The sequence below is a fragment of the Tubulanus polymorphus genome, chromosome 9 (assembly GCF_964204645.1).
Source record: "Tubulanus polymorphus chromosome 9, tnTubPoly1.2, whole genome shotgun sequence".
NCBI lineage: Eukaryota > Metazoa > Nemertea > Palaeonemertea > Tubulaniformes > Tubulanidae > Tubulanus > Tubulanus polymorphus.
The window spans coordinates 16,099,747-16,127,647 of NC_134033.1; the positions used below are offsets into that span (position 1 = coordinate 16,099,747).

At 39.7% G+C, this 27,901-nt stretch overlaps 2 protein-coding genes across 2 annotated transcripts; one reads left to right on the forward strand and one right to left on the reverse strand.

Annotated features, from left to right (window-relative positions):
* Nucleotides 1-8,103: 8,103 nt before the first annotated feature.
* Nucleotides 8,104-19,225, forward strand: LOC141910880 (coiled-coil domain-containing protein 39-like). Its single transcript, XM_074801743.1, has 18 exons — nt 8,104-8,260; nt 8,522-8,641; nt 9,239-9,385; nt 9,969-10,127; nt 10,685-10,906; nt 11,356-11,547; nt 11,981-12,084; nt 12,257-12,494; nt 12,587-12,676; nt 13,079-13,243; nt 13,734-13,871; nt 14,344-14,460; nt 14,843-14,982; nt 15,350-15,585; nt 16,128-16,375; nt 16,711-16,773; nt 17,287-17,554; nt 18,269-19,225. The coding sequence occupies exons 1-18, from the start codon at nt 8,171-8,173 to the stop codon at nt 18,376-18,378; spliced, it is 2,847 nt and encodes a 948-aa protein (XP_074657844.1). The 5' UTR covers nt 8,104-8,170; the 3' UTR covers nt 18,379-19,225.
* A 20-nt stretch (nt 19,226-19,245) lies between these two features.
* On the reverse strand, nt 19,246-22,698 carry LOC141910881 (iodotyrosine deiodinase-like). The gene is made up of 4 exons (XM_074801744.1): nt 22,507-22,698; nt 21,696-21,921; nt 20,437-20,753; nt 19,246-19,971 (listed from the first exon to the last, which is right to left on the reverse strand). Exons 1-4 carry the CDS (start codon nt 22,690-22,692, stop codon nt 19,786-19,788), a joined length of 915 nt encoding a protein of 304 aa, XP_074657845.1. The 5' UTR covers nt 22,693-22,698; the 3' UTR covers nt 19,246-19,785.
* Between the last annotated feature and the right edge of the window lie 5,203 nt (nt 22,699-27,901).

The following is a 27,901-nucleotide window of genomic DNA, read 5'->3' on the forward strand; positions in this document are numbered from 1 at the left end:
CATCATGAATCATCCTCCTTAAATACTGCTGCTTGCTGCTGGCTCTGTTTTGGGGTGATATTGAGTGCAGGAGTCTCCTCCTTCCTTCTTCAACTGTCATGTAGAAACGTGACAAAGGAACTGAATTGTCAGTGCGTTACAACACTGATGACCTCCTCTAATACAGCTGCTTAATTGATACACTCTGTTTTGGGGTGATATTGAGTTCAGGAGTCTCCTCCTTCCTTCTTCAACTGTCATGTAGAAACGTGACTAATGAACAGAATTGTCAGTGTGTTACAACACTGATGACCTCCTTCAAAAGGTGTTGATAAAAGTTATGTGTTACAAAACACTGTCGGTAAATTACTGCTAAAACAATTGGTTGTGATAAAATTGAAATTTAGTGATCCCTCCACCTCTTAAATTGTCAAGTTAATTGTGACATAAACTGAATTATAAGTGACTTAAGGCTGGGGTGATATTGAGGTTTAATGCCTTCCCCTCCTTCCCCTTCTTGAAATGACAAAACTGAATTGTTAGTGACTTGATTATATTACTCCACTTAAGGAGTGATAAAATTGTCAGCGTCTAAACTTTGATGATAAGGTAAACCAGTTTCTAAGTCTGTGAGCCGACAGTGTAAAAAACTTTTAGAATTCAAATTGCTTTAAACATCTTCAGAAAGATGGTTGATCATCGTAAACACTGGTGAAAACAATTGACATCTCAATTTGCACTTGACGTCCCAATTTACACTTGACATCCCATTATGCACTTGACGTCAAAATTTGCACTTGTCGTTTCACTTTGCACTTGGCGTCTCACTCTGCACTTGACGTCTCACTATGCACTTGCACCGATGCATCAATTGCACTAAACAGCACTGGCACACCCGCGGGTCCATGCGCATGGTAAACAAATTGATCAGCATGCAGCATGCCATCTTTGTGTGTGGAAAGAATTTTGAAAACAGCTGTGAGTTTGAAGTTAAGAAACGTATTATTTGTATCATTCTTTGTAAGATCTCTAATAACGATGATGTAAACAAAAACATAATATCAATTTTATGATGGTAAAAATGTCAAATAATTAAATATCAATTTGTAAAACGAGAGGAAAGAGAAAGATGAAAGTACCGGAAAGAGAAGTGTTGGATTGGTGTCTGTTGTCAGTAGAAATCTGAGGTACTCTACTGAGGAATCTCCATGCCACAACCCCCCCCCCCCAAACAGAAAGTTCAAGATGATACTGAAAGTTCCTGAGGTTCTTAGAAATTTTACTAAGTAAAGACTATAAATCAGGTATAGTATAAATTGTTATGAATTTCTTTGTAGATAACAATGTTCTCAACTAAGACTGTAAGTAAGTATTACATGTATTTCATATTTCCCTGTTGTAGCGTGTATTGATTTGGTCGGCAAGTACAAAATACCAAACGATCGACAGGAAACATCCAGGATTGTTCCAGTCGTCGTTGAGAAATATTTAAGGTGTCATGAGTCTGAATTGACTATGAATTAGGTAAAATTATACTTGATATGAACTTCTTTGCAGGAACAGTTGACTTAAAGAAGATGGTTACGTTTATTTTATGTACTTTTGTTGTAGCCAGTGGACTGTTGTTGTTAGAGACGATCAAAACCAGAGGAAAGGAAAACATCAGAGAAGTGTTGAGCAAATTCCTCAAGGTCCGAGTCATGAATCTGAATTGACTATAAATCAGGTATGATTGAAATTTATTTTGAAGAAGAGTCTCAAAAATGATATCATTATTCATATTTTGTGTTTTATCATTGTAGTATTGAGCTTGTGGTTGGCTGTAGAATATCAGACGACAGGAAAAGATCAGAGATCAGAGATGCTGACCAATTTCCCCGTCAATTCCGGACTTATTTCAGTGATTGTATGTAGAAATCGAAGTACTCTGGGGAATCTCCACATCAAACAGAAAGTTCAAGATGATACGAAAAGTTACTGAAGTTCTGAGCAATTTCTCTTCTAAGTCATGTGTCTAAATTGACTATAAATCAGGTAAATTGAACTTATGAATTTCTTTGCTGGAACAGTCGACTCAATGAGACTGGTTACTTTTATGTATTTTTGTTGTAGCTAGTGGACTGTTGTTGTTAGAGATGCTCAAAACCAGAGGAAAGGAAAACATCAGAGTTCAGGAAGAATTGAGCAAATTCCTCAAGGTCCGAGTCATGAATCTGAATTGACTATAAATCAGGTAAAATTGAAATTAGATGAATTTTGTTTTTATGAAGAGTCTTATGAATGAAAATCATAGTTTATTTATTACATTGTTGTTGCAGTTGGTATTGAGTTATTCGTTACACAATACCAGATAGATGGAAACGATACCGATGATGCAGATCAATTTCTTCTTGAAAAACCGAAGATTCATGTGTCTGAATCTACTAAAAATCAGGTATAATTGAAATTTATTTTGAAGAAGAGTCTTAAAAATTATATCATTATTCATATTTTGTGTTTTGTCATTGTAGTATTGAGCTTGTGGTTGGCTGTAGAATTCAGACGACAGGAAAAGATCAAATCAGAGATGTTGAACAATTTCTCCGTCAATTCGGCACTTTCAGTGATTGTTACCACGAGTTAGCGCAGTAGAGTTCCAGAGATGCCGACCAATTTCTCTGTCAAATCGGGACTTTCAGTGATTGTTACCAGGAGTTAGTGCAGTAGAGTTCCATCCAGAGATGCCGACCAATTTCTCCGTCAAATCGGGACTTTCAGTGATTGTTACCACGTGTTATCGTAGTTCCAGAGATGCCGACCAATTTCTCCGTCAAATCAGGACTTTCAGTGTTTGTTACCGCGAGTTATCGTAGTTCCAGAGATGCCGACCATTTTTTTCCGAGGCTGATAGCTTCAGTATAGGTTGAATGTAAATACACATTGTACATCCATTGAAAAATAAATATGAATTGATGGTTTGATTGGCTGGTTTGTTGTTGAATCTGATTGTGGGTTATTAATTACTGATGTGCTGCGACTTTGCGTTTTTAAATGCATACATTTCAAAGGGCTTCTCTTTTTTGTTGAACTGGTTGAATTATTTTGTAAATGATAATTGAGGATGTCAAACTTTGGTTTAGAGTTTTGTTACAGTGATGAATGAATGCACTGTATATGTGGAGATTATGTACTTGTGACTTTGCGTTTGTTTTTGTAAATACATTTATTTCTTTAAAATGATTGTTTTTGTGTTGCATCTCATTCTGAGGATGTTAAACTCTTAACTCAAGATACTCGGTTTGCTCTTGACTTGTTTGATTATTATATTGATGAAAACATTGATTTTATGGTGTTTGATTATCTGTTGAACTATTGTTTATGAATACCATTTGAACTACTAACCACTAGTTGTTTTAACATCAGTAACATTAGTGGTCAGTTGTTCTCTACAAATTATATGTGTTATTATTTCTTTATATAATGTACAGTGGACTCTCTTAACTAGAATCATTTCAAGTCCAGTCACTTTTATCTTGGAGTAATGATTCTTCAAGCTTGGACATAAAGACATTGAGCTATTGCATTGAAATTCTTTTATCTGCAGGTGACAATTATCACCTCGTCTTAATTGATTCGAGTTAGTAAGGTCTATTGTACATGGATTCTTTTTTCTCTGGAAGTGAATTAAATGAAACGAGACGACAGTTGAACCTCATTAATACGATTGTGTTTACGTTCAGATTTCCAGCATGTCCCGGCTAATTTACATCGATCCATATTTTGATAATACGAAAATTTCACTTTCAACAATAAGATTTGTATTCAGTCTGATTACTCATAAATTATGCATGTATCAATCTGCCGCAGCTTGGCACTACCCTATCCGCTGAGGATACTCCAGTACCCACCCATACCCTTCAGACACTCTTTTAGACTTTAGACCTTCTACATAAACTGAAGTACTGGCTCTTGAAACACAGCTTGAACCCTCCACCCACCCCCTTTCAGATAGAATGTCTGGGGTCCAGGCAACAGATCGACACCTTTCTCTCGGCTGGGAGTAATCAGACCGATCTTGTCTGATTACTCTAAGGTCTCAGAGACTTTCATATATTTGACTATTTATGCAGCTATCAACTGCATTTTTGACACTGATTCCTTGATTGTTTTCTCGAGTACATTCTGTACTACACTGAAAAATAACTGTGTCGGGTACGAACTCCATCGATAGTTGCTCGAACTGTTTCTGATAGGCCGTGATGCTGAAGTAGACGATGAACTGGGGTGTCCCAGTAATTACTGGTAATTACTGATAATTACTGATACCGATTCAGAGTGGTCCTGATGCAGACAAAAAGGACATGTAAAGGTGTCTTTGGTTCGAACGTAGATACCACTTATACTGGGAATGGTCCTAATGTTGAAATGAACTTAAATAGGACTGTACGATATAACCTATTATCGCCACCTATTGGAATTTCGATAAACTATCAAATAGCTAGAATTAACCGTTGTAAATATTTGTAATGTACCGCATTTCACAAGCGCCATCTATCGGAATATGGAATAAAATGTCTACAAACGTAGTGGAGTGGCGGGTTCGAACCCATGGCCCATTCACTGACCCCCTCTTAGGTATGTACCATGGCGCCCATAACCCCCAATTATATTGATGCAAGAAACACAAATCAAAACAAAATATAAATACATGTACGTGAAAGATCGACACCGATACCCGGTATGAGGAATTCCCAGGAAGTCTACAAGTCACAAGTGGAATCGCTTGTTCGTTTCTGTTTCACCCTCACCTGTTTCCAGGCAGCATATTTTTTCGTAGGATGATAGAGTCACAAAACTTAATTTTTTTATTTAAATAGGGTTAGGGTGAATTTCTACGAAAAAAATTGCGCAGGTTCTGGGCTCCATCCATCAACATATACGAAAGCCGATAAAACACCAGTATCGGTTAATTTCATGTGAGTTCGGTGCATACGTACCAAGATTGATTAATACCCAGTCCCTCAAAGTACTACCTTGTTGCTGACCCCCTCCCCCCCCCCATGAACCACTTTTTACCTAAATTCAGAACCTTCCCTGTCGGTGTCTACCTTCAGTTAGACTGCGAATCATATCAACTACTTTAATGTATGTATGTAATTCATTGTAGAGAGAATCCCACAATAATAACGAGAAAAAAAAACAGTTCAAAACTTATTGGCATATTGGGATACTATGTTCTATTTCATGCAATTTGGCCTCGAATAAAAAAGCTTGAAAATATGCACATATTTTGAACGAGAACTAACGAAAAAGTGTCACCAATAGGAGAATATTTTAATAGCTGGCCGGATTCGTCCGAAACCCATCAATACGGGCCTGTACGTACGTGGGTAGATTGGAGAGTAAGTACCAAAATACAGTCAATGTCCCGTTATAACGCTGCCATCCTTTTTAATGCCACTACTCGCTTAACGCCAACATTTTTTTACAAAACAAATTTGCTCAATCTAACTCAAATTCAATGGAAATGCCTTACTTTATAACCCTGCCATATTCATTATAACGCCATGTTTCCCATCGGTCCAAACAACAGTATTATAAAGGACTTACTGTATATCAAGTACATAGACAATGTGAGATATACATTACGAACAATTTTGTTTCAGTTTGATAACCGCGTTTGATCTCCGAGTTTGATAAATGCCCGCGCGGTATCAGCAATCATCTATCGATTTGACTATTACAAAACGTTCGCCACCATCATTGATCTCTAACAACAAAACAAGAAACGGGGCGAGTACCATAATTGAGCAACAGAATGTAGTCGGCGCGATCTCATCGTCGTGAACGTCGCCACAGAGCGAGTTAGACTCGCAGGATCGGATGATGGAAACGTCCGGTATTATGCTCGCGATGCCACAACAGCATGATCGCTATGATTTGCTCTAGCTGTTTTTCTAATATTTGAAAACGCTGTGGCTTTTAGTATCAGTATAAAATCACTGCTGTTTTCTCAGAGCCTGCGCGCTGTTGGCGCTCGCAATGATTGATACTGATTGAGACTCCGCCCAAAACGCGTGGTCCGTGAAAGACTGAACGAGTCTGGCGATCGAGCGAGCGTACTGGTGGTGATGTTGTGACAAGTCAACACAACAGACGATGGCGTCAGCGCGTAATATAACCAGAGATGAGGCCTGCGCTCGACAATACGACGAATGGGCCGGTCGTTTCTATATCAATATATTCATTCTAACTCCGATAATGCTGGTAGGATGGGTTATGAACTCTCTGATCATCGCCGTTTTCACCAAGTTGAAATCGTCCCATCCATCGATTCACTTGTTGAAATGTCTCGCGCTCGCCGATATCGGATACCTGCTCGGCCACTTTCTGGCCGACACGTTGAGATATATGATATTTTACGTAAATTACGGCGATAAGGTTTTCCTCGGACCTTTCTACATTTACCCCGAAATGTTCGCGTACGGTACGTATTTGGTGCGCATAGCGTTCATGTTTCAGCGCAACTGGTTGACAGTTCTCATACAGATAGAACGATTATTAACCATCTTGTACCCGTTAAAGGCCTGTCAATGGTGGACTAAAAAGCGCATGAATACCATCATCGCAGTGGCCACTGTACTGTTTTTCATTTGGCCCATTTATTTCGCGTTTACCCTAAAAGTAGAACAATACCAGGATCCTTGTCATGGCCCGCATACCCGGCTCGTTTACAAGTACCCAACTATATATCTATTATGCAATAAATTACTGGATCCAGTTTTTAGATTGATAATTCCGTGCGCGATCATTCTCGTAGTCAACACGACGCTGATCGCGACTTTGTGCGTAAAATTCCGACAACGACGGAAATTAGGCCGGAGCTTGTCGGCGTCGCAACACGCTCTGAAAGGCGATTCGAAAGCAACTCGTATGGTCATATCGATGAGCATCACCTTCTTGGTTCTAGAAATACCGGCGACGTTTTCTAAAGTGCGTTCGTACGCGTTGCCCGACGCGGTTATTTGGGAGTTAGCGATGGATATAGCCTACGTTACCAGTGATCTGGATTCGTGCGTTAATTTCATACTATACTGTATCGTCAATAAACAGTTTTACCAGACGTTGAGAGACCTCGTTATTTGCCGAAAAAACCGCGATCGGAAAATAAGTTAAATAGATATGGTAATGTTGAAAAAACAAGTAGAATCCCTTCAGAAACACTCGGAAAAGATGTTAAATAGATGTTGATTGAATAGCTGACGATTCTAGGCTAAAAATGATACCTTGATTCTATTAATCGGTGGCCTCTTTGTGAAATCGCAATAAGATTCGTTATCATATATTCTATAGCTGCCGGGTCTATTATAGGTGAGCTTGGCCATTAAAGAAAATAATGTACTGGGTGAGACGGCCGGCCGGGTCAGCTTTTAAGCTCAGCAGTGACTTGAATGAGAAACCAATGCGGGCCAAGCCTTATAAACATACTGGCTAAAACCCATCTTCACCCTTCAAGGGATTCGAACCCACTACGCTAAAACTGTTCCCCGAACGAAGCGAGTTCGGGAGTGATATAGACTGGTCGCCTGTCCAATTCTGCGCCACCTGCATTCGCAGTCAGAATAGTCTAACTGAGATACCGGCAACCAGTCTAGGAGTGACACTGCCCCTGGCAAGCGAGGATGGCTAAAACCGGACGCCAAGAGGCGAATCTAGTAAAATTAAAAGGCAGTTTTACATTAAGAAAAGACTCGAGCAGGTGTCCATCCATTTATGATATATAGAACAAATTTGACTCGATATTTCTCCTATATTTCTTCTACTCGCATGCCACAAGTTCCATACAAATCCGTGTCCGATTTCAGCCGTCAAGTGCTGCCCCTATATAAACCATTGACGGAGATTATGCGAACTAATCTATTACTCGCTGGCCACAGTAGGAATATCAAAATTTGACAACGTCGTGAATCGTGAAAGGAAAAAGGAGAAACTGAATTGAGGCATTTGAGTTGCATTTCTAGTTGATTAAAGTTTTCGGCTTTATTAGCTGGCTCTAATAAATCGTGGAAACTGACTGGGATTCGAACCCACTGACACTCGGCTCAGTTGTCATAGTTATCCGCCATATTGGATGTAAATAACGTTGTTTTGACTCCAAAAACATCGAAATATTTCGCTTTTTGACGGGAAAAACGGCGTTTGATAGATAAAAATGAGTAATTCAGTTTTAAGTGAGATGGACTGGGACGAAGGGTTTGCGATGCCCGTCGCAAACACTGAAAATAAAGCACTCGAAGAAGAGGTAATAAAAAAAAAGAGAAAATTTCTTTAAATCAATTACATTTTATTTATTTGATTCAAAATTAACTTTTCTGTTTCGATTAAACATAATTTTACTGTTCAATAAAGCTTGCTCTAGACCCAAATTGCTTGCAAAATGTTATTTCGAACAATTAAGACTTTCTATAATTTCTCATCCATCTGAAGAAGTCTGTTCGTTCATTTTGAAAATGAAATGAATGAAGAAATCTATGATAGAAATTATTTTGTATCTCGGTTTTAGGTTTTAAGTAAACAGAAGAAGATGACGTCTGCTGGCAATGAATTAGAGCACGTTAATGATCGCGTGGCCGCCATGTCTGAACATTTAAAAAATGTCCGCCAAGAATTACAGCATACACAGGTGAGTGAGTGAGGTAGAGGGAGGAGGAAGGGAGAGAGAGTGGGAGGGGGGGTGAACGAGAGGGAGACAGGAGATGATTTACAAAAGCGTCATCTCTAAACTTAAATCTTACTTAGGGAGAGAGTGGAAAAGAGAGGGAGGAGAGAGAGTTGGAGGGGAGGATGAAGGAGAGGGAGGGAGAAGGATGATTTACAAAAGCGTCACCTCTAAACTTAAATCTTACGTTAGATTTACTGTTGCCTTAAAATGAACAATCCAAAGTTACCCTTAATGCCTGAAAAGATGTGCAGTTAGCCTGTGCAGTAAGCTCAGTTGGTTGAGTGGAGGACTCGGAACCGAGAGGTCCCTAGTTCGAAACCACCACTGGCATTGGCTGTCGAGACACATACATGGACTAACTCTGCTAACTTAGGTTGTGAGCCATAGCAACCTATAAAAAGGTCCTGGCCGCCTGTTAATACCCACTAGGGTTGCACTGTTACCAGCAGTTTTATCGTAAACTCGTCTAAACTAAAGTTTAATAATTCTATAACCAGCTGCCCAAATTTCCCTTTATTCTGTACTAATCTAATTGTTGTTGTTGATCGTTTTTTTCAGGGTCTCGTGAACGCTCGAATTAAAGAACTGGAAACCGAGACTCATTTGAAGAAGGTCGCCGAACGAGAGGGCGGCCGACTTAAACAAGAAATACAACGTCTCAATAAAGAACTAGAAGAATTGAAAGAGAAGAAAAATATAAGCGAGGTAAGAACAAGTAGACCGGTATCCAGTACAACAAACCAGAACCCTGTTCCACATACCAGGACCCAGTTCCCCAGACCGGTATCCAGTACCACACACCAGGACCCAGTTCCCCAGACCAGTATCCAGTACGACAATCCAGAACCCAGTTCCACGGACCAGTATCCAGTATGACAAACCAGAACCCAGTTCCACATACCAGGACCCAGTTCCCCAGACCGGTATCCAGTATTAGCGAGGTAAGAACAAATAGATCAGTATCCAGTACGACAAACCAGAACCCAGTTCCATAATAAACTGGGATTGAGTCCCACAGACCAGCATCCAGTACCACAGACCCAGTTCTGGGTCCTGGTCTGTGGAACTATGATAGATCAGAACCCAGTTCCATGGACCTTGACCCAGTTCCACTATTCTCGGTTGAAATTTAGCTCTGGAGTCAATTTTTACCAAGAATTGTGTGGATCTGGGCGTTGTTGTGTCAAAGACTCACTCAGATTTCGGCAACAGGGTTTCTTCACTGATGTTACCCTCAGTTAGATCTCCGAGAAAAGAATTTTAAGGAATTAATTTTTCATTTTTGTAGAATAACATATTTCGTCAGACTCAGCGTTTAGAGGAGTTGAAGTCTCAGATGAACTGGGATCAGCAAGCTCTCGAGGCGTGGTTAGAAGAATCGGCTCGTAAAGACGAGGACGCGATGACTATACAGAAATACGCTCGCCAGGATGAGGGTAAAATTAAGGTAATTCAGGGTTCTTAAAAATCAGGGTTCCTACAGATCAGAGAAAATTGGGGAATTGTGATACTTTCCTTGTAATTTGAGGAAAATTCACAAAAAATTTGAATTTTTGGTGTCTTGTTGTTCTTGCTGGTGATGAGTGGCACAAGGAACCTCTTGATAAGAAACAGCCCTCACTGAGGATATCTTAAAATTAAAATCATGGAATTTGAATTTTTGGTGTCTTGTTGTTCTTGCTGGTGATGAGTGGCACAAAGTACCTCTTGATAAGAAACAGTCCCCTTAAGGATAATCAGGATATTTGAACTTTTGTTGTCTTGTTATTCTTGCTGATGAGTGGCTCAAGAAACTTCCCCACTGAAGATATTTTATAAAATCAGGGAATTTGGTCAAGGGTTAAGGAAAAATTAGGGAATTTTGGATTTGGTAAGAACCCTAGTGAAACATTAGAATCTTTTGTATTCTGAGAAAAATAAGAATTTTCTGTGGTTTCGAAAACAATTGTGAGATTTTTGTGTTAAAAAGAGATTTTCTCAATGAATATTTTGCGCTGCTTTTAGGAATTAGTTCTACGAATGTCTCATTTGACCGACGAAGCGTACAAGAAGCGCCACCTACTGGACCGCGAGACGACCGATACGTTGACGACCCAACTCGAACTCGATAAGACCGCCGAGGAATTCCGTAAAGCGCACGCCGACCGTCAGAATCTCATCCAACAATGGGAAAACACGATCGATCAAATGCAACGACGAGACAAGGAGATGGATATGCTCGCTTCGGTGAGTGTAAACTGAGCTTGTATTCATATTCATCCTCACTTGCCACAAGTGGAATCCTCGTTCGCCGCAGGAGGGTTTCATTTCGGATGTTGGAAATTAGAATTCATAAAAAAAATCACAAATTCAATAGATTATTTGAAACACATTGTTTTTAATGTAAAGCACTTTCAAAAATGAGTAATTCTCATAATTCAATTGAATCGTTTTATCGTAATAGCTCATGTAGAATCCTCACTTGCCACAGAAGGGTTTTATCTCTAATTTTGAAATTACTAAATTACTAGAAATTGAAAATAAGAAAAAAAATTCAAGATATAAGAAATGCAAAAAAAAGTATCCCGGTTATTATTGTCGTAAAATAAAGAGTTTTGAGATTGTTTTGATTGTAAGCGCTTTCAAAAACTGTATCATTATCATAATCTAATGGTTTTGTTGTTTTATCGTCGTAGCAATTGGCGAGAGTAAAAGCCGAAGTTCGCAACCGCGATGAAGCGATCAAAGAAAAACAACAATTTCTCGACAACGAAATCGAAAACAATAAAGAAATGGAGAAGAAGATATCGGTATCAGAACGACAAGCGGGCCGCGTGCGTTTAGACTGGCAGGACGCAGAGAAATCTAGAACCGCTTTCCAAGATGAGGTAAAATCTCTTACAACTATTAGAGTCATACTTGCCACATTGAAATTCAAATATTCAATGTAGCTGTGAAGCAGCAATAACAGGTTTTCAGTTCAGTAGGTAAATCTAGTGATGATCTTAAAAAGCGAAATGTCTCAGAAATACATGTATACTCTCCTATTCAAGACAAACTTACCCGATTAGAATTCTAATTCCCAATATAGCTGCAAAGCAGCGATAACAGGTTTTCAGCTCAATAGATGAATGTAGCGATTGTCTTAAAAGGTGTAGAAGTATCCTAAATTAGCTGCTAGGATTTCAAACTAAGATTGCTGGATTTCAATAATTCAGTTCTGAGTAAACTTAGACTTCATACAGATAGAATCAGTATCAATATTTCGAGCTAAATCTCATGGATATTTCGATATTTAATGTTATTTCCTTGTTGTATTAGTTGGATGCGTTGAGGAGAACCGTGGATAGAACCGCTATCGACTTAGAGACGACTCGATCCACCGTTTCACAACTTAGAAAAGACGTTCAAGAAAAACATGACAAGTAAGAGACGACTCTTCTTATGAACATTAAAATGACAAATTCTTAGGAATATATTTCAATTAAAAGGAAAATTGCCTATGAAATACTCGAATGTGGGAATATTTTAATTTGTGTTATGGGAACAGTGGTAAATGCGCTCCAGTTTAAGATGATGTTTGATAATGATTTGTAGATTGCGTGTAGCTCAGGACATGCGTCAAAAACTGATCGAACGTTTGAAAGCGGCAAACGAATCTGAATTAACGGCCGAAGAGCGCGCCGCGGCGGTCGAGGCGCTGTTATCCCAGGAGGAACAACGACAAACGGAGATCGACGGCCAGTTGAAGTATTTACACGATTTACAATTCCGTAAAACGCAAGAACTTCACGGGGAGCTCGTGAAAGAACGCAACGACGAGGCGGAAATTCAGGTGCGCGATTTAAGAAAGACGGCAAAAATTATCAAAATTTCGTTAATTTTTGATGATATCTGATGACATTTTTCTCTCTGTTTCTCTCTCAGGGGAGCCGAGCGGCGATACGTAATCTGAACAGTAAAATCAACAAGTTAGACCACGATTCGTTGAAACAACAAGAAATCATTTATAACCAGGTCAGTGTTTATAATTTTACAGCAAATTACAGCTTCTCGACTGAGTTCAGCAGTTCCATCGAGTTCAGAGTTGACTCAATAGTTTAACTATTGCTAATGAACTACAGTAAAATACCTCTATTTATAACGCCACTTTGAGATCAATACAAAAAATGGTGTTAAAACGAATATGGCAGCGTCATAAAGAATGATAGATATTTGCAGTGAATTTGAGTTAAATTGGGCAAATTTGTTGTCTGAAAAATGTTGGCGTTAAGTGAACAGTGGGATTAAAAAGACAGCATTATAATAGTCTTTGACTTAAGTTATAACTTAACAGTCAATCTGAAACTTGTCTTGATTTATTACCGATAATTGTGTTGGATTCTGGATTTTTAACTCGATGTAATTTATTTCTGGTAGGATTTCTCGATTCAACAACTAGAACGACGAATCAATCGGATGCAAGGTGAACGCAGCAATGAAGAGAAACTGTTGCTCGAAGCGCGACTGAAAGAATTAACCGAAGAATTAGAGGAGAAAAACTCAACTCATTCTCTCATTAATCTACAACTGAAACGATTACAGGTAAAAACTCTGACTTCATCGGCAGCCTGAATTTCTCCCGGAAAACATCGCCAGCCTGAACTCCTCCCAGAAAACATCAACAGCCTGAACTCCTCCCAGAAAACATCGACAGCCTGAACTCCTCCCAGAAAACATCGACAGCCTGAACTCCTAGAAAACATGTGCAGCCAGAACTCCTCCCAGAAAACATCCGTTGCCTGAACTCCTCCCAGTAAATATTAGAAATTTTATCAGCACACTTTCCAAAACTGATTGTCCACACTTAACATGTGTTCAGAACTTCACCTGAAACATTTTTAATTGAAAATGAACTACAAACACCAGATATCAGACATTTTACCAGTACACTTTCAGAAACTGATCGTCCACACTTCGCACTGCAATGGGGGAGGTGCTACTTCAGGGCTGCAGAGCTTAAAGGACATCTTCGATACCCAAGATGTCGATACATACCATTTACGCGTATTTTGTTCGATGTAATTTTTTCCAGGACGATATTCGTCGAGTGAAGAGAGATCTGGAAACGAGCGGCGCCGAAAAATCGAACTTAACGTCGAAGATCGAAGAACTTCATTTGTACAACGACAGCTCGCAACGCGAACTACAGAGACTCATTTCATCGAAACAGGTCAGATTGATTTAACACACGATACAACTTAGAAAATACTGTCAAACTTAAATTTTAACGTTTTCTTTAGTTTCAATTTGTATTTCCGTTTGAATATAAGTCGTCATTTAGTTTAAACGTCACATCTCTTCAGAAGTCTTCTATTTTCGAGTCCAAATTAGTATTAAGTGTAATTCGTCATTGGAATATATTGTCACATTACTGAAGTCTTTTTGAGTGCCATTTGACAATTGATTGCACTAATTGAAAGTCCTTGTATCGTTAGTTACTGGTATTTCACTATGTTTGACGTGTACTGCCATCTTTCAAGAAAGATAATTACTAATTACATCAATACACCACAGTGTGATGTACTAGCAAAATCCATCACTGATTTATACACTGTACTGCGGTGTAGACGCACTGAAAGGGTTAACTGTACTTAATAGAAACGGTTTTGTTAACTTTGAATTGTATGTTTATATTTGCTCAGGATTTGATGGTCGACGATAATATATTGAAACTGGAATTGAAGAGACTTCGCGATACGCTGTATAGTAAAGCTGACGACGTGATGTCGCTGGAAAAAAGAAAATTACAACTTGAAACCGTAAGTATTTCTATCAGTTGTAGTAGGATTGATTGGTTCCACTGTGTTGAGATTAAGAGATTAGAACGGGCTTGTCAAACTGGACTGTAGTGTATCCTGGGGCTATAGTCGTAGTCATGGCTTAGAATTGACTCGAAGATTTAATTCATATAAAAAATAAACTCAACTCAAGAGTTAACTGTAATTCATAACCGTGGAACTGGATTCCGAGTATTTCAATCCTTTGAGAATTTCCCAATAAAAAGCCAGTCAGTTAAATTGTCAGGAGATCCAGTTCAAGAATCTAGAGTAATCGGAATCAACAGTTCTTAACTCTTGAAACTTATCGGTGAACCGCGCCTCTTGATTAATCCGTTTCATTTTGATGTATTCAATTCTGCAGGCGATGAACGAAAGGAAACACGAGATCGGAATTCATAAAGACATGTTATCAGCTCAGATCAAAGGAGCCGACACCGAACGTCAACAAATCAGTTCCGAGTTACACGAACGCATCTCGAAAATCGATAAACTACGAAAACGGTGCGTTGAAAATCTCAAACATCGAAAACCGTTCCCTCTTTGGTCGTGTTAGGGGCAAAAATATCTCGGGAAATATATCGGGAAAAGTGGCCAATTTCGAACCACGCCCTTAAATATGATACTCACTTGCCACAAGACAAATCCTCTATGGCTGCAGTAGTTGATGTCCTACTGCTCACTAGTGACACCTGATGGAACCTCCCTTGCCACAAGAAGAATCTTATATTGCCGCAGTAGTTGATATACTACTGCATATGAGCGACACCTGGTGGGTCCTCACTTGCCATTGTAACATTTGAGGTTTCTTTTTTCAAGCTTTAAAAAGATAACATCTTGAAAAAGTATGTTTTGTTCTCATTGTTTGTAGGTACGAGATATTGATGGTGTCGATGGCGCCACCTGAAGGAGAAGAAGAGCAAACTCAGGCGTATTACGTAATAAAGGCGGCTCAGGAGAAGGAGGAATTACAGCGAGAAGGCGACGATCTCGACGCGAAAATTCGTAAAGCTGAAAAAGAAATTCGAGCTTTGGAAAATACGCTGCGTTTAATGAACAGCAGGAACGAGCAGTACAGAAAGAGTTTTAATAAAGTTACAGATACAAGTGAGTAGAATCGACCTGTCAATCAGCAGCTTACAACCACGCCCCTTTAGACTGGTTGAAACCACTCCGTTTATACAATCTGCGGCCTGGAACCACACCCCTTTAGACTGACTGGAATGACCCCGTCATACTATTAGCAGCATGGAATGATAGCAGGACAACCCCATTTAGACATTCATTGTTGTAGTGTGAAGGTGAAGTTCTGTGAAGTGTGGACGATCAGTTTTTGAAAGTGTGCTGCTCAAATATCTAATGCCTGGTCTTTGAAGTTCTTTCATTCAAAGATGTCTCCAGTGAAGTTCTGGACACACGTGAAGTATGGATAATCATTTTTTTAAAGTATGCGGATAAGATATCTAATACCCTGTGTTTGTAGATCATTTCCGATCAAAAATGTCTCTGGTGAAGTTCTGAACACATGCAAAGTGTGAACGATTAGTTTTTGAAAGTTAGATGTCTAACGTCTAAGGATGGGGATGTATGGTCACAGGCTGCATTAGATTCAACTCTTTCACTGTTGTATTCATTTGTGTATTTCGTAGGCGAAGAGATGGAGGATAAACAACAGGTCGAGGAACAGTTGAGAGCCGTGATGGACAAATACAAATACAAACGACGTCAGATCCGCGAGTTACAAGAGGATCTCGGAACGATGAGTAACACGTTGGATAACCTCGTACGCGACGAGAACGTTTATTCGGAGATGATCGACGAGAAGAAAAACAGAATCTTACAATTGAATAAAGAAATCGACGAACAGAAAACGAAACTGGACAGAGTTTCAAAAGTGGTGCGTAGAAACTGAATCAATGGATTTCAAGAATAGAATTTGGTAGAATTCTAGAAATTCAGTAGTATTCAGATTAGAATTTTGGTAGAGTTAAATCAATTCAGCAGAATTAGAAAAGAATTTGGTAGAATTCGATAAATTCATTAGAATTCAATGAATTCAGTAGAATTCAGAATAGAATTCGGTAGAATTTGATAATTTCATTAGAATTCAGAATAGAATTTTGGTAGAATTCGATAAATTCAGTAGAATTCAGTCGACTCTAGAGACACTGTTCGAAGTTTTTCACGTTTTCCTCAAAAGTTTGAATATCATGTATTTTTTCTGTTTAATAGAATACGAAGTACGCTCGTGATTTACGATCTGCCAAGAAATCAAAGGGTGAAACTCCTGAAGAGGTAAATATACGGCTAGTGGAGTCCATCTATCAAACAATTCATCTTGATCCCGGTTCCTTGAATATCGATATAGTTTTGACTATAGTTTTGACTCTATGGAGTTAAAACATCGAGAATGAATTTATCCAGACCTTGTTTTACAAAGCAAAGATTAAGAGTTGACCCAGAGTTAATTCATTGAAGATATTGTGAGTTTTTTAAACTTGGCGTAAACTCACAATTGCGGATCAGTCTCTTGGATCGTGACTCTTCGAGTCAAACTAAACACGGAACTTTGGAAAGTTATAATACAAAATGAATCCCGATCCCAAGAATCGGTTGCACAGTTCTCGATCATGTAGAATTAGGTAGTTTATTTCAAAAAGAGTCAAAACTGTGGAACTGCTGCTAGTATTCCTTTAATAGAGTTGCTTCCCTCGTAGAACAATATACTGCTTCTCTCGGAGAGCGTGATACAGCGTCCCTCTCATTCGCTCGATCATCCTTCAGTTTAAATTTCTATCAATGTTTCAGCGAGATTTCAACATCCGCGAATTGCGAGATTTCAACAAAAACGTCATGAAACAAATCGGCGAGATAATCAGCGATAATCCGGACATAGCGCAGACTGCTACGATGTACTTCACGCAGGCTAATCTACCGCCGCCGCCGGTTACCGGAGGAGTCTACAGCGCTCGGTCGTCGGCTAGTCGCAGCACGATGTCCGCTCGTAGCCAGACGAGTTCGATTGTCGGGAAATCGCCGAGCGCCGCGACGCCTGTAAACATCGCGCCGGAATTCGGTGAGTATCTTCTATTGAAAATTGGAATTATCCAAATTTCAATTTGAAACTTAGTAAATTGATAGATAGAGAATCCCACAATTATATAACCAGAAAGTTTCCTTAAATTAATCATTAGCTTAGGAAACTTTTCGGACTTCATCTTTTTCGTTATATCAGTATGGGATTCTCGATATATTGTCACATCACGGTTTTCATCAAATGGTTATTAGTGATTTTGATATACCGCCCACATCGGTGCAGAACGATTTCGGCGGTGTAGGGAGTATGGTGGTGTATCGGGGGGTTTTACTATGTATTTGTATAGAGACTTACATTGACAAAACCTGGCGGTAGGAGGGGGTGGTGGGCGGTATATGGAAGGGCGGTATATCGGGGGTTGACTGTACAAATTTCGACTAGAGAATAGAAACGGCTTTAGTTGTGTAGATTATTCCAAATGACAACTTAGAATTGGAAATTTAATCGGAACTTAAGGAATAGAGACGACTTCAGTTTTAAGAAATTTAGAAACTTAACATGTTTGATGAACCTGGGGCCAGTTTTGGGGCCTGCTGTTATCTTAAAACCGCGGGTCAACTTGATTGGAAATGAATTTAGTTAGCCGCTGGGTTAATGATAATACCTGTCTATAAAACTGACCCCTGGTTCGATAGGTATACTTTCGATGAGGGTTCTATCGATTAAAAATTAATTTATCGTTGTTTTTTGTAGGTACGCCACCAGGTAGCGCTCCGGGTAGCGCGCGTTCTGGTCAGTCGACCGTACGATCGAGCGCGAGCAGTAAGAGTTCAGCCGGTCGTAGACGCGAGTTGATCAGATAGAATTAAACCCGAATTCATCCTTTATTATTTCTTCGTTTTACACTTTGTGAAATTCCGTCCAATAAAATGTGATATATACAGTATTTGATTGCGAAATATTAATATTGAACTGGATCCTGGGGGTCTATAGAGAGGTGTATATTTTCAGCGGTTGATCCTGGGGCCGGTGTCCGTGGAGGTCAGGACATTTCCCTAGAAATTCCATCTTCAATTAATTCTGTACGGATTTTCGGAAAAAAGATCCAAATCAAGATTGAACAACTGAGAAATATCAAAATTTTGTTTTGACACTTAGCTGTTTACCAATTCTAGAAGATCTAAAATTTGTGTATGTGAAAATGAAATTGCAGCGAAGTGGACCCCCCTTTCCTTTGACCCTGGATCCGCCTCTGATTTTGGCCAAGTGTGTAGATAGGAATAAGATACACTTTAGTATTTATTCATTACACTGGACCTGACATTCCCACATTATCAGTTCAATCATGGACTCTTCGTTTTAGAGTCCATGGTTCAATTTGACTTGAAAAATGAACTACCAGTACTGGTATGTTGATTTCCCTGCATAGTTTAAACTGCAGAGCCTAGCATGCAATGGTGCCAAAGTCTAAAAGTGATCTTAAATCTAAAAGACTGGTGTGAAAATTTTTTTAATTGGTTATAGAACCATGTTGGAGACTGGTCTAAGTCTTGAATCTAAAGTTCTGACTGTGCAAACTTCTTCAATTTGTTTTCATTTTCAATACTGTTTATTTTACCAAATACGAATAATGTAACCGTTAATTTATTTATTCTCGAATGTTGAGTATAACAATAATTCACTTATGTACGGATGATATTCACTGTTCATGTAAAAGCAAACAATGATTGATTTAAATAAACAGAAAATCTACCGTAACAAATGTCTTAAATATTTTATAATGAGCTACACTCTTCTCCATCTTCTCGGACCTTGAAGATTCATTCACCATTTCTAATTAAGAATTCGACCGTAGGAAGAGGACGATGGACGCGAAAAGTATCGAATTATGCAAATCGCCGTACCGATTGAATTATTCAAATGTATGCTAATTCTACTGATATTCATGATCGCCACCTATTGGAATTTCGCCGAACTAACACATTTTCGAAATCTGTGCTAGCGCAGACCGACGCTGCACTTAAATACACATGCGCCATCTATCGAAAAAATAGTGATTAACGTGTTTAGGGTCAGAATAAACGGGAGTGTCCTAGGTTCGAACCCAGTAATCATTGACACGGATTGCGAGTGCTCCTGATGTTCTATGATGTTCTAGGATGAACAGGTGTGTCCCAGGTTCGCACCCCAGTACAGTGGCACCGATATAGTGAGCGGTCCTGACGCTGGTATATTTTGAAAATTAGAAAAAAATTTAACATCTTATTTCATCAATCTATCAGCACCATAATATCATCCAAACACTTCCGTCTTAAATCCGGGACCGTGCAGTTTTTGGCGGGAAACCCGACCGGAAGTAGGCAGACGACTTTTTCGTTATCGGGACGATTGAGCAGAACTCTAAGAGCCGGACCAGCGTTCAGCGGGGTACTAGTCACTGTTACTAGTCCGACATTCTGAAATAGAATATAGACGGAAAGTGATCAGTAAACAATAGTAAAAACTGCTGGGACAGTTTCACATCAGTCTCATAATCAAAATACATTTTATGTTCATTGCTATTTTCTGAAATATAAAGCCTCACTGCGATTTACAGTATAAACAATTATGGATAAAGAACTTCTGAATTTCGTCTATCGCCGACACAGTTTTAAGAATCTTACTTGCTTAAGTCACAATAAAGTCCCTGGTTCGGGTTTTGTTAAGTGAATTAAGTTCTTTAACTTCTTTGCAATATTATAGAGTTAAAAAGCAATAGAATTGCCACATTCAGCCGCGGGAATAGATTAAATGAGATTAAAACCCCTGTATACAAATCTATAAGATCAAAACGAAATAAGGATTTGCCTACAGCGGGTTTTGATCCTATTTCCAGTTTCTCGATATCGACTCGATTGAAATTTTTTTTATATAATACTCACCTGTGCAGCTGCTAGGAACATACCGATCGAGATCGACACGCTGATTTCGTTATAGTAGTGAGTTCTTCTCTGACCAGAATTCGTAAAACCGTAAACCTGTTTGAAAACTATCACCAGGTACGGCGCCTCGTCCAGATACGGTTTGATCCAGTCCGTACGCAGCGGTTTCAGATCGTTCACCCATTTCTGACCCATCCGTTTACGATAGTTCGTCTCCTCCTCGTCCTCGACGATTCGGCGAATTCTGGATTTCATTTCGGGGTCGGATACGACGACGTAAGTCCACGGTTCGGTGTGCGCCCCGCTCGGGGATGTTCCTAAAAAACACGGTGTCGAGAAAAATCGAAAGAAGAATTTAAACACCTGACGGCCCTCGCAACGAGAGATTCAGATTGAAATGAGGATGCAATATCAGACTTTAGGTTTCATTGACTTGTTCGGGATGGTCGCAAGCAGCGAAATAAGCTTTATGGACAAAGCCGTTCTAAAACCCAGACTTAGATCAGACTGTAGGTTAGGCTATAGCTTATTGGGCTTTGGTGGTAATTTTGATTTGGTTATAACCGATCTCATGAAATAAGAACGGTCGGCACTGGGGTACAGGGCCGCAAGACAGGTCGGTAGTCAAGTATTTTCTAGGGTTTATACAATCCTCTGAATGGAATGGAAGTTGTGGGTTCTTTGAAGAACCTTTCACTTGACAAATAACCCCTCTTTACCATGAATATCACTTTTAGGTGCCGCAAGGTTCCGTGAAGAACTCATAGGTTCTTCGAAAAATCCCAGAAGAAACGTTTGTTCTAAGAGTGTAATTTTCCCCAGAAAGACGTTATTCTTCCGATAAATATGAAAATGCTGCTTCTGAAAAAAGTGTTGTTTGCCCTGCCACGACTCGATCCTGGGTACAGGCAGTTTTCAACACCAGTGGTCTGTAGTTTCGAGCCGAGTCTCTATTCAAATTAAACGTGATAAACGGCACCTTGCAGGTTAACTAGATTATTAGAAATACGAACTTTCGCTACTACGGCGCATAGAGTAGCTCATTAGGAACATGAGTGAACAGGTAGTATATACTGTGTAGGTTTACTGATTTTATAAGAAATAACGAGCTTTAGCTACTGCTGCACCGGCTGTAGTTTCACCAGGGAAATGAGAGGTAGTATAACTACACGTCTCCTCAAAAACTCTGCTCTATTCACTAAATGACAACCTTGCATAAGCGCAGTTGGTAATTATGAACGTATATGAATGTCGTGTACCTGCTGTCCTAATGAGGTTTTCTATAACGTGTCTGGGAACGGACTCGTCGCTGAAATGTCGCACCGACCGGCGTGAATTCATCAGCTGATAAAACTGCGCCGAACGCTCGACCATTTCCGCATCGCTGTAACGTTCTAATTCATAACGCACTTGTTCTATAACAGACGACTCTTCATCCTCATCGACATTCTCATCGTTTACTGCATCGTTCGCGGCGGTCGTCACCTGTTTATGTATCATCAAACAGTCGTTTAAATCAGCTTCTAACCCACAGCCCCAAATACAAATATGTTTATAGGTGTGCCGATAGAATGTCTATATTTTTGAAAGTGTGCTGATAAGATACCTAATGCCTGGTGTTTGTTGTTCATTTTCAATTTAAAATGTCTCAGGGAAGTTCTGAACACATGCGAAGCGTAGTGGGCGTTCTGTTTTTGAAAGTGTGCTTCAAAATGTCTATTGTCTGATGTTTGTAGTTCATTTTTAATAAAGAATGTGTCAGGTGAAGTTCTGAACACAATGAAGTGTGGATGATCAAGAGTTGTAGGGATAAGTGATCGAATGAATGTCTTTGAACTGCATGTTGATACCGGCATTAATACATACATGTAGTATGGTGATTTCTATCAATGTTCCACTTGTACTTATTTTTTTTGTACTGAATATGATTAATACAAACGTTACATTCATTTCCTGCCGAAGGACTTGAAAAAGTTGAAGAAACAGAACGGAATCGTAGCTCGAATGTATTCGAGTGCTCGTATCCGATACGGATCGGGTATATTTTCAAGACGCTCGATTTTGTCTTACCTCTTCAACGTATCGATTTCTATCCGCCGCGCCGCCGGTGACGGTCGTCGGGTTGTTGGTTAGCCGCGTGGCGTTTAGTCGCATTATTTTATCGAGCATCAAGATAAAGACGAGACTGGCGAACACAGTCGCCGCCGTGAAAAACCAGTAATCCTCGGTTAAGATTCGGTATAATATCGACGCCATGTTTATCGTTACATCTATACCGGCTGGTATCATATCTGATAGTACTAGTATTCATTATCAAGGTCGCATACCGATAATAAAATGGTTCTCTAGCATATATAGGTTGGCACATCTGTTCCAGAAATTGATATATTGTCCGGTGCTAAATATGTGAAAAAATTACATAGTTGACAAGTAGAAACGTATACAAAAAAGTAATATAACGCTGATGGCGAAAGGCAGCTCGGTCTTCTTGGTGTTGGTTTGTCAAAAATTTTGTCTTGAATTGGTTTAGATTATTTTCAAGAATGTCCGTTAATTTCTATGGGTGAGTGTGAAAAGTTTTGGTAATTAGAATTTGGGATACGAACTGTTCAGGTTAAGAGTTTGTAAAGATCCGACCCAAAATCAGTTCATTTTGAATAAAGACTGAAGATAGGGCGGAGAATTCTCCCGAAAAGAAAAACAGAATTTACAGTTATCTTTTCATCGCGTTTGTGGGGTTTTTAAGAGCTTTTACGCTCCCAGTGTATCACGTCTAGTGTTTTCTTTTCGTATGAAGACCAATGTTTCATAAAATAAACAAATTGTTTAATTGAAAACAAAATCGAATCTGTCATGAAATCACGGGCTCGATGGTCTCTAAGACTATAACGGTTCTTTTCGGCGTTCTCGAGATTTCGTGCTTCGACGTTTTTGTCAAAACTACAGAACCCACGACATTAATGGTCAACTATCATTCGAGCACTGATTAAAACGAATGATATTCTGATGAATTTATGACAAGAAAAAACAATCGCTTCGTTGAATTCTTATTTCCTGGCCGACGTGAACAGTCGGAAAGCCTGACTCCGCGTGCGCTGTTAGAGATTTACAGTTAGACGATTAGAACAATAAACTCATTTTACTCTGCGACTCGGCGCGCATAATACCGGACGCTGCTTTATCTACTTCCGGTACACGCAGACGGTCGCGGTGTTGAAAAACGGGAACGGAAACCGTGCGACTTACAATAAACATCGAAATTAGACTCGAACTGACGTTGACAGCAAAAACTAAGCCGGTTGATTACGACTCGACACTGGACAACTTAGTGGCATTTTATGTACCTGATGCACGCGCGACAATAGTCGACGTTTTCTCGCTAATTTGCGGCGAAAAGCTCGTCAGAAAATGACGTGAATTGCGGATATTGCCCCGACTTCAACTAACCTGAAACGAGTGATTTTTCCGTAACAAAAACGTAGGCTCTATGATACAGTAAACCTCGCCTAAGTCGGACAAACCGGGACCGGTGGCAAAATTGGTCCGCGCGGTTCAAGCTAGCGAAGTTCGACCGATGTCAGAAAAATGATTTCGTTTTTCTGTCAGAGTTAGTAAAAAAATCAGAGTTGGCTAAGTCCGAACTAGGCGAAGTTTATTGTATATTCTAAAAACCAAGTCAGGAATATTCATCGGCTAAGATACACTTTGTAAATTTGAGTTTTTTTAGGGACTTCATGTGTGAAGGATTATGAACTGGGAATCTTGCAGAAACTCGATCACGCTGAGCATTATATAGTACAGCGTTCCGTTCGTTGTTGAATGTTTCTGAAAGTTTTTGACAACTCGCGGAAGGAAATATCGCGAAATTTTATTTGAATCACTCAAACGCTTTATTTGCGGAACGTGTTTGAAAATAGTTACGAACGCCGACCGATCAGGGATTATTGTTTATTCAATTATGATACGATTTCGACAGGTTGAGTCGATGGTACGTATCGGGAGGTAGAAGCGGTAAATACTTGCGAATTACGGGTTTTCATGCGCGTATAAAACCGGGATAAACTTCTCTATTTTATGTCGATTTACGCAAAAATGGTTTCGAGAAAATGAAATTCTTAAACAGAGTCGACGTGAAGTTTCTAATTCTGTTAATTTTCCGGCGAATTTTCTGGATATCTCCCGTGAACGCGCAGTCGTCGCGGTTTGCCGTCTTCGTAAGCGTACAGGTGCAGCCTGGACTGGCTCTATTGCAGGTTTACGCCGACAGTCGACTGGTCTGCGCTAAAACCTGTCTGGAAGTGGAGAACTGCGGATCCTACGTGTATCCGGCATCGGGACCGGACCCGCGAACGAATTGTCATCTATTTCTAGCTGGTCCCTCGCATCCGGACGCGTCCGTCGTTAATCATTACGTGAAGGTAAGGGAAACAATCGAAAAAGATTTTAAGACAACGCGAAAAATAGGAGGAAATGATTAGAAATCAAAACGACAAAAAATGAATGAATGTCAAATTCTACTTTTTGTTTTTAAGATGCTGCAGTTGCTCAAAGTTGGTTAAAGATAACCGGTCGATAAATACCATAGTTTACTCTAACCAACTTTTGAGCAACTGGCCCAGGATTTTTCTAATAGAAAGAATCACATTTGGTTTATTAGGAATAAACTCAGAATATAAAGATTCGCTGTTTTATTCATTATTTGATAAATTCATTTCTAAACCTTTCACCGCAAAAAGTTAGTTTAATTGACAAAATCGTGGGACTCGAACTTATCAGTGAATCTAATGGTGAATGTCGCGAGTAGGTGTCACCCGCAAAATGGTCATTCTTCACGAAATTGTTATCGCGCAATTTCTGCGCTGAGTTCGAGTCCGCGAAATTCCAATTTGCAAAAAGCACCGAGGGAACAGGGTTAATGCGCGCATACTCTGATGAACCCTAACTAGTGATTTTTAAGTTCATTAATGATGTAAAAATTACATTTAGATTTTCTTTTCTTTCATATTTTCCAATCTAATGTTTGAAAAGACAACAATTCCAACGACAAGCACGACTGAGCCGACAACTACCAACGAGCCGACAACAACAACGACTGTGCCGACAACAACAACTGTGCCGACAACAACTACAAATCCGACAACAACTGTGCCGACAACAACAACCGTGCCGACAACAACAAATGTGCCGACAACAACAACTGTTCCGACAACAACTACTGTGCCGACAACTACTACTGTTCCGACAACCACAACCGTGCCGACAACAACAACTGTGCCGACAACAACAACTGTGCCGACAACAACAACTGTGCCGACAACAACTACTGTGCCGACAACAACTACTGTGCCGACAACTACCACAAATCCGACAACCACAACTGTGCCGACAACCACAACTGTGCCGACAACTACTACTGTGCCGACAACAACGGCCCCGAAAGCAACCATGCTTTCACACTGCGGTAAGAACTAGTATTAGGTCTACGGGACGTACATTGTAAGGTTTCAATTCTCTAGTCAAATGACAAACTATTTAAACTGTTATTCCACGTTTCTGTGTGATTTTTTTTCTTATGCCCTATATTTTGGTTTTGTGTTTATTCCGTGAGGAAAATCTTCATATTTCTTATATTTGTTCATTTATCTCGCTTTTCGTCATTCGGATCTTGATTTGAAATGAAATTGAAATTTATTTTCATTAAAATGTTAACTTATTGGATGATATTACGAATACAAGTAACGAGGAAAACATGATAACGGGGCTACATGGAGAGACTGAAACTGTCTATCTAGGCCGTATCAACCAGAAGCGTATTTCCAAAAACTATAATCCCATTGAATTGTTCATTTAAAGTCACTATACGGGACTGCAGCTTTTGAAGTAATCTGTTTTCATTTTCATCCGTAGGAACTGGCAAGGTTTATAACTTCGAGTTGCCACGAGATTCGGTGGATAGCGCGTGGTACATCGTGGTGCGGAGATTGGACGGTTCGTTGAGTTTCGATCGTACCTGGGCCGAGTACCGCGCCGGGTTCGGCGATACTTCCGGTAGCTTCTTCATCGGGAACGATAACTTATTCGCCCTGACAGGAGAATGCCCAACTAGAATGCGTGTTGTGATCACAGATAATGGGCAGAAGAAGACATCGGATGTGTATGATTTATTCAGATTGGCAGACGAGAGCAACAATTATCAATTAACCGTTTCTATAGGTCAATCTCCGGGTACGGGTATAGGAGACGGAATGGCTGAACTGTCCGGCGTCATGTTCTCCACCAAAGACAAAGACAACGATGATGATTCCTCGAGAAACCTTGCCGCCGAACAGCAGGGCGGTTTCTGGCTCACCAAGCAGTTTAACACGAATTTGTACGGTACAATCGGCGGTACGTGTATATGGACGAAGTCGGAGGGTTTCGGCATGACTACGGAATATAAACCAATAACTGTTGAAATTCAGATTAAGAAACTATAAGTGTCTGTCTCATTAAACACTCCGAGAAGTTGTTCGGTCGTAAACCATCATCATTGTGCGAGACATTCTAAAGAAAATTCGAATAAAAACTCAATTGTTTCTCCCTTGATATTGTGTTACAGTCGTTTCTTTCTTCGTTTCGCGAAACGGCGACTAGGCCTGGTGGCGATATAATGGAAACATTTTCAGTGAATTCTCCCCGATTCTGTTGTATGGTCGTGCGACTTATGATGACGTTGTGTTACTAACCGTGGTCTTAAGATCTTAGCCACTTTGAGCAGTAGCATTCCTTGCTTAACCTAAAAAACGCTTAGAACCGCGTTGGTTAAGTGATTCTATTTGAGACTACGAGCTTTCGCTACTAAAGTACATTGTAGCTTTGTCATAAGCAAAGTCGATGGAGAAACAACAGTATTAATAGCGAGAGTGACACTAATTGGTACAATACAGATTAAGCTGTACATATTGATTGTTTTTATGCAAATTAGATCATTGCCATTGATTGTTACGTATATATCACGTGTCAAGAAGTAAAGCGCGTTGTGATTGGCCGGAAGTGCATAAACTGCCCATACAGAACCGCCGATAAATCAAGGCAAAAGGCTTTCTCTTCATTCCACGCCACGGTTTCATATCAGCGACGCTTATTACAAGTAATATGAGCTATGTGGGCATTTTATTGCTTACAGCGGAGCTTTTATCCAATTTATGGACGATCGCCGTGTGGCGAAGAAAACCTTTAAATCACCACCGAATCACGCGTTCGTGTTGAACACGTAGTCCCGCCGAGTCTCTAGTAACTGGCTATGATAATCATCATCCAAATCGATGGCAAATAACGAATATCTAACAATTAAACAATTAACTAAACAATTAACATTATTTTTATTATAACAATAGCAAAAATACAATATATCGTGAGATCTAGAGTTATATATATATACAATCAAATATCCATTCACGGTTTGAATTTTATATTATGCGTATTA

Coding starts and splice junctions, on each gene's coding strand:
- LOC141910880 (XM_074801743.1), top strand. CDS start 8,171: ATGAGTAATTCAGTTTTAAGTGAGATGGACTGGGACGAAGGGTTTGCG. Junction 8,261..8,521: donor ATAAAGCACTCGAAGAAGAG/GTAATAAAAAAA, acceptor TCTCGGTTTTAG/GTTTTAAGTAAACAGAAGAA. Junction 14,461..14,842: donor GAAAATTACAACTTGAAACC/GTAAGTATTTCT, acceptor TCAATTCTGCAG/GCGATGAACGAAAGGAAACA.
- LOC141910881 (XM_074801744.1), bottom strand. CDS start 22,692: ATGGCGTCGATATTATACCGAATCTTAACCGAGGATTACTGGTTTTTC. Junction 21,922..22,506: donor GAAATCGATACGTTGAAGAG/GTAAGACAAAAT, acceptor ATACATAAACAG/GTGACGACCGCCGCGAACGA. Junction 20,754..21,695: donor AAACCTCATTAGGACAGCAG/GTACACGACATT, acceptor CGTGTTTTTTAG/GAACATCCCCGAGCGGGGCG.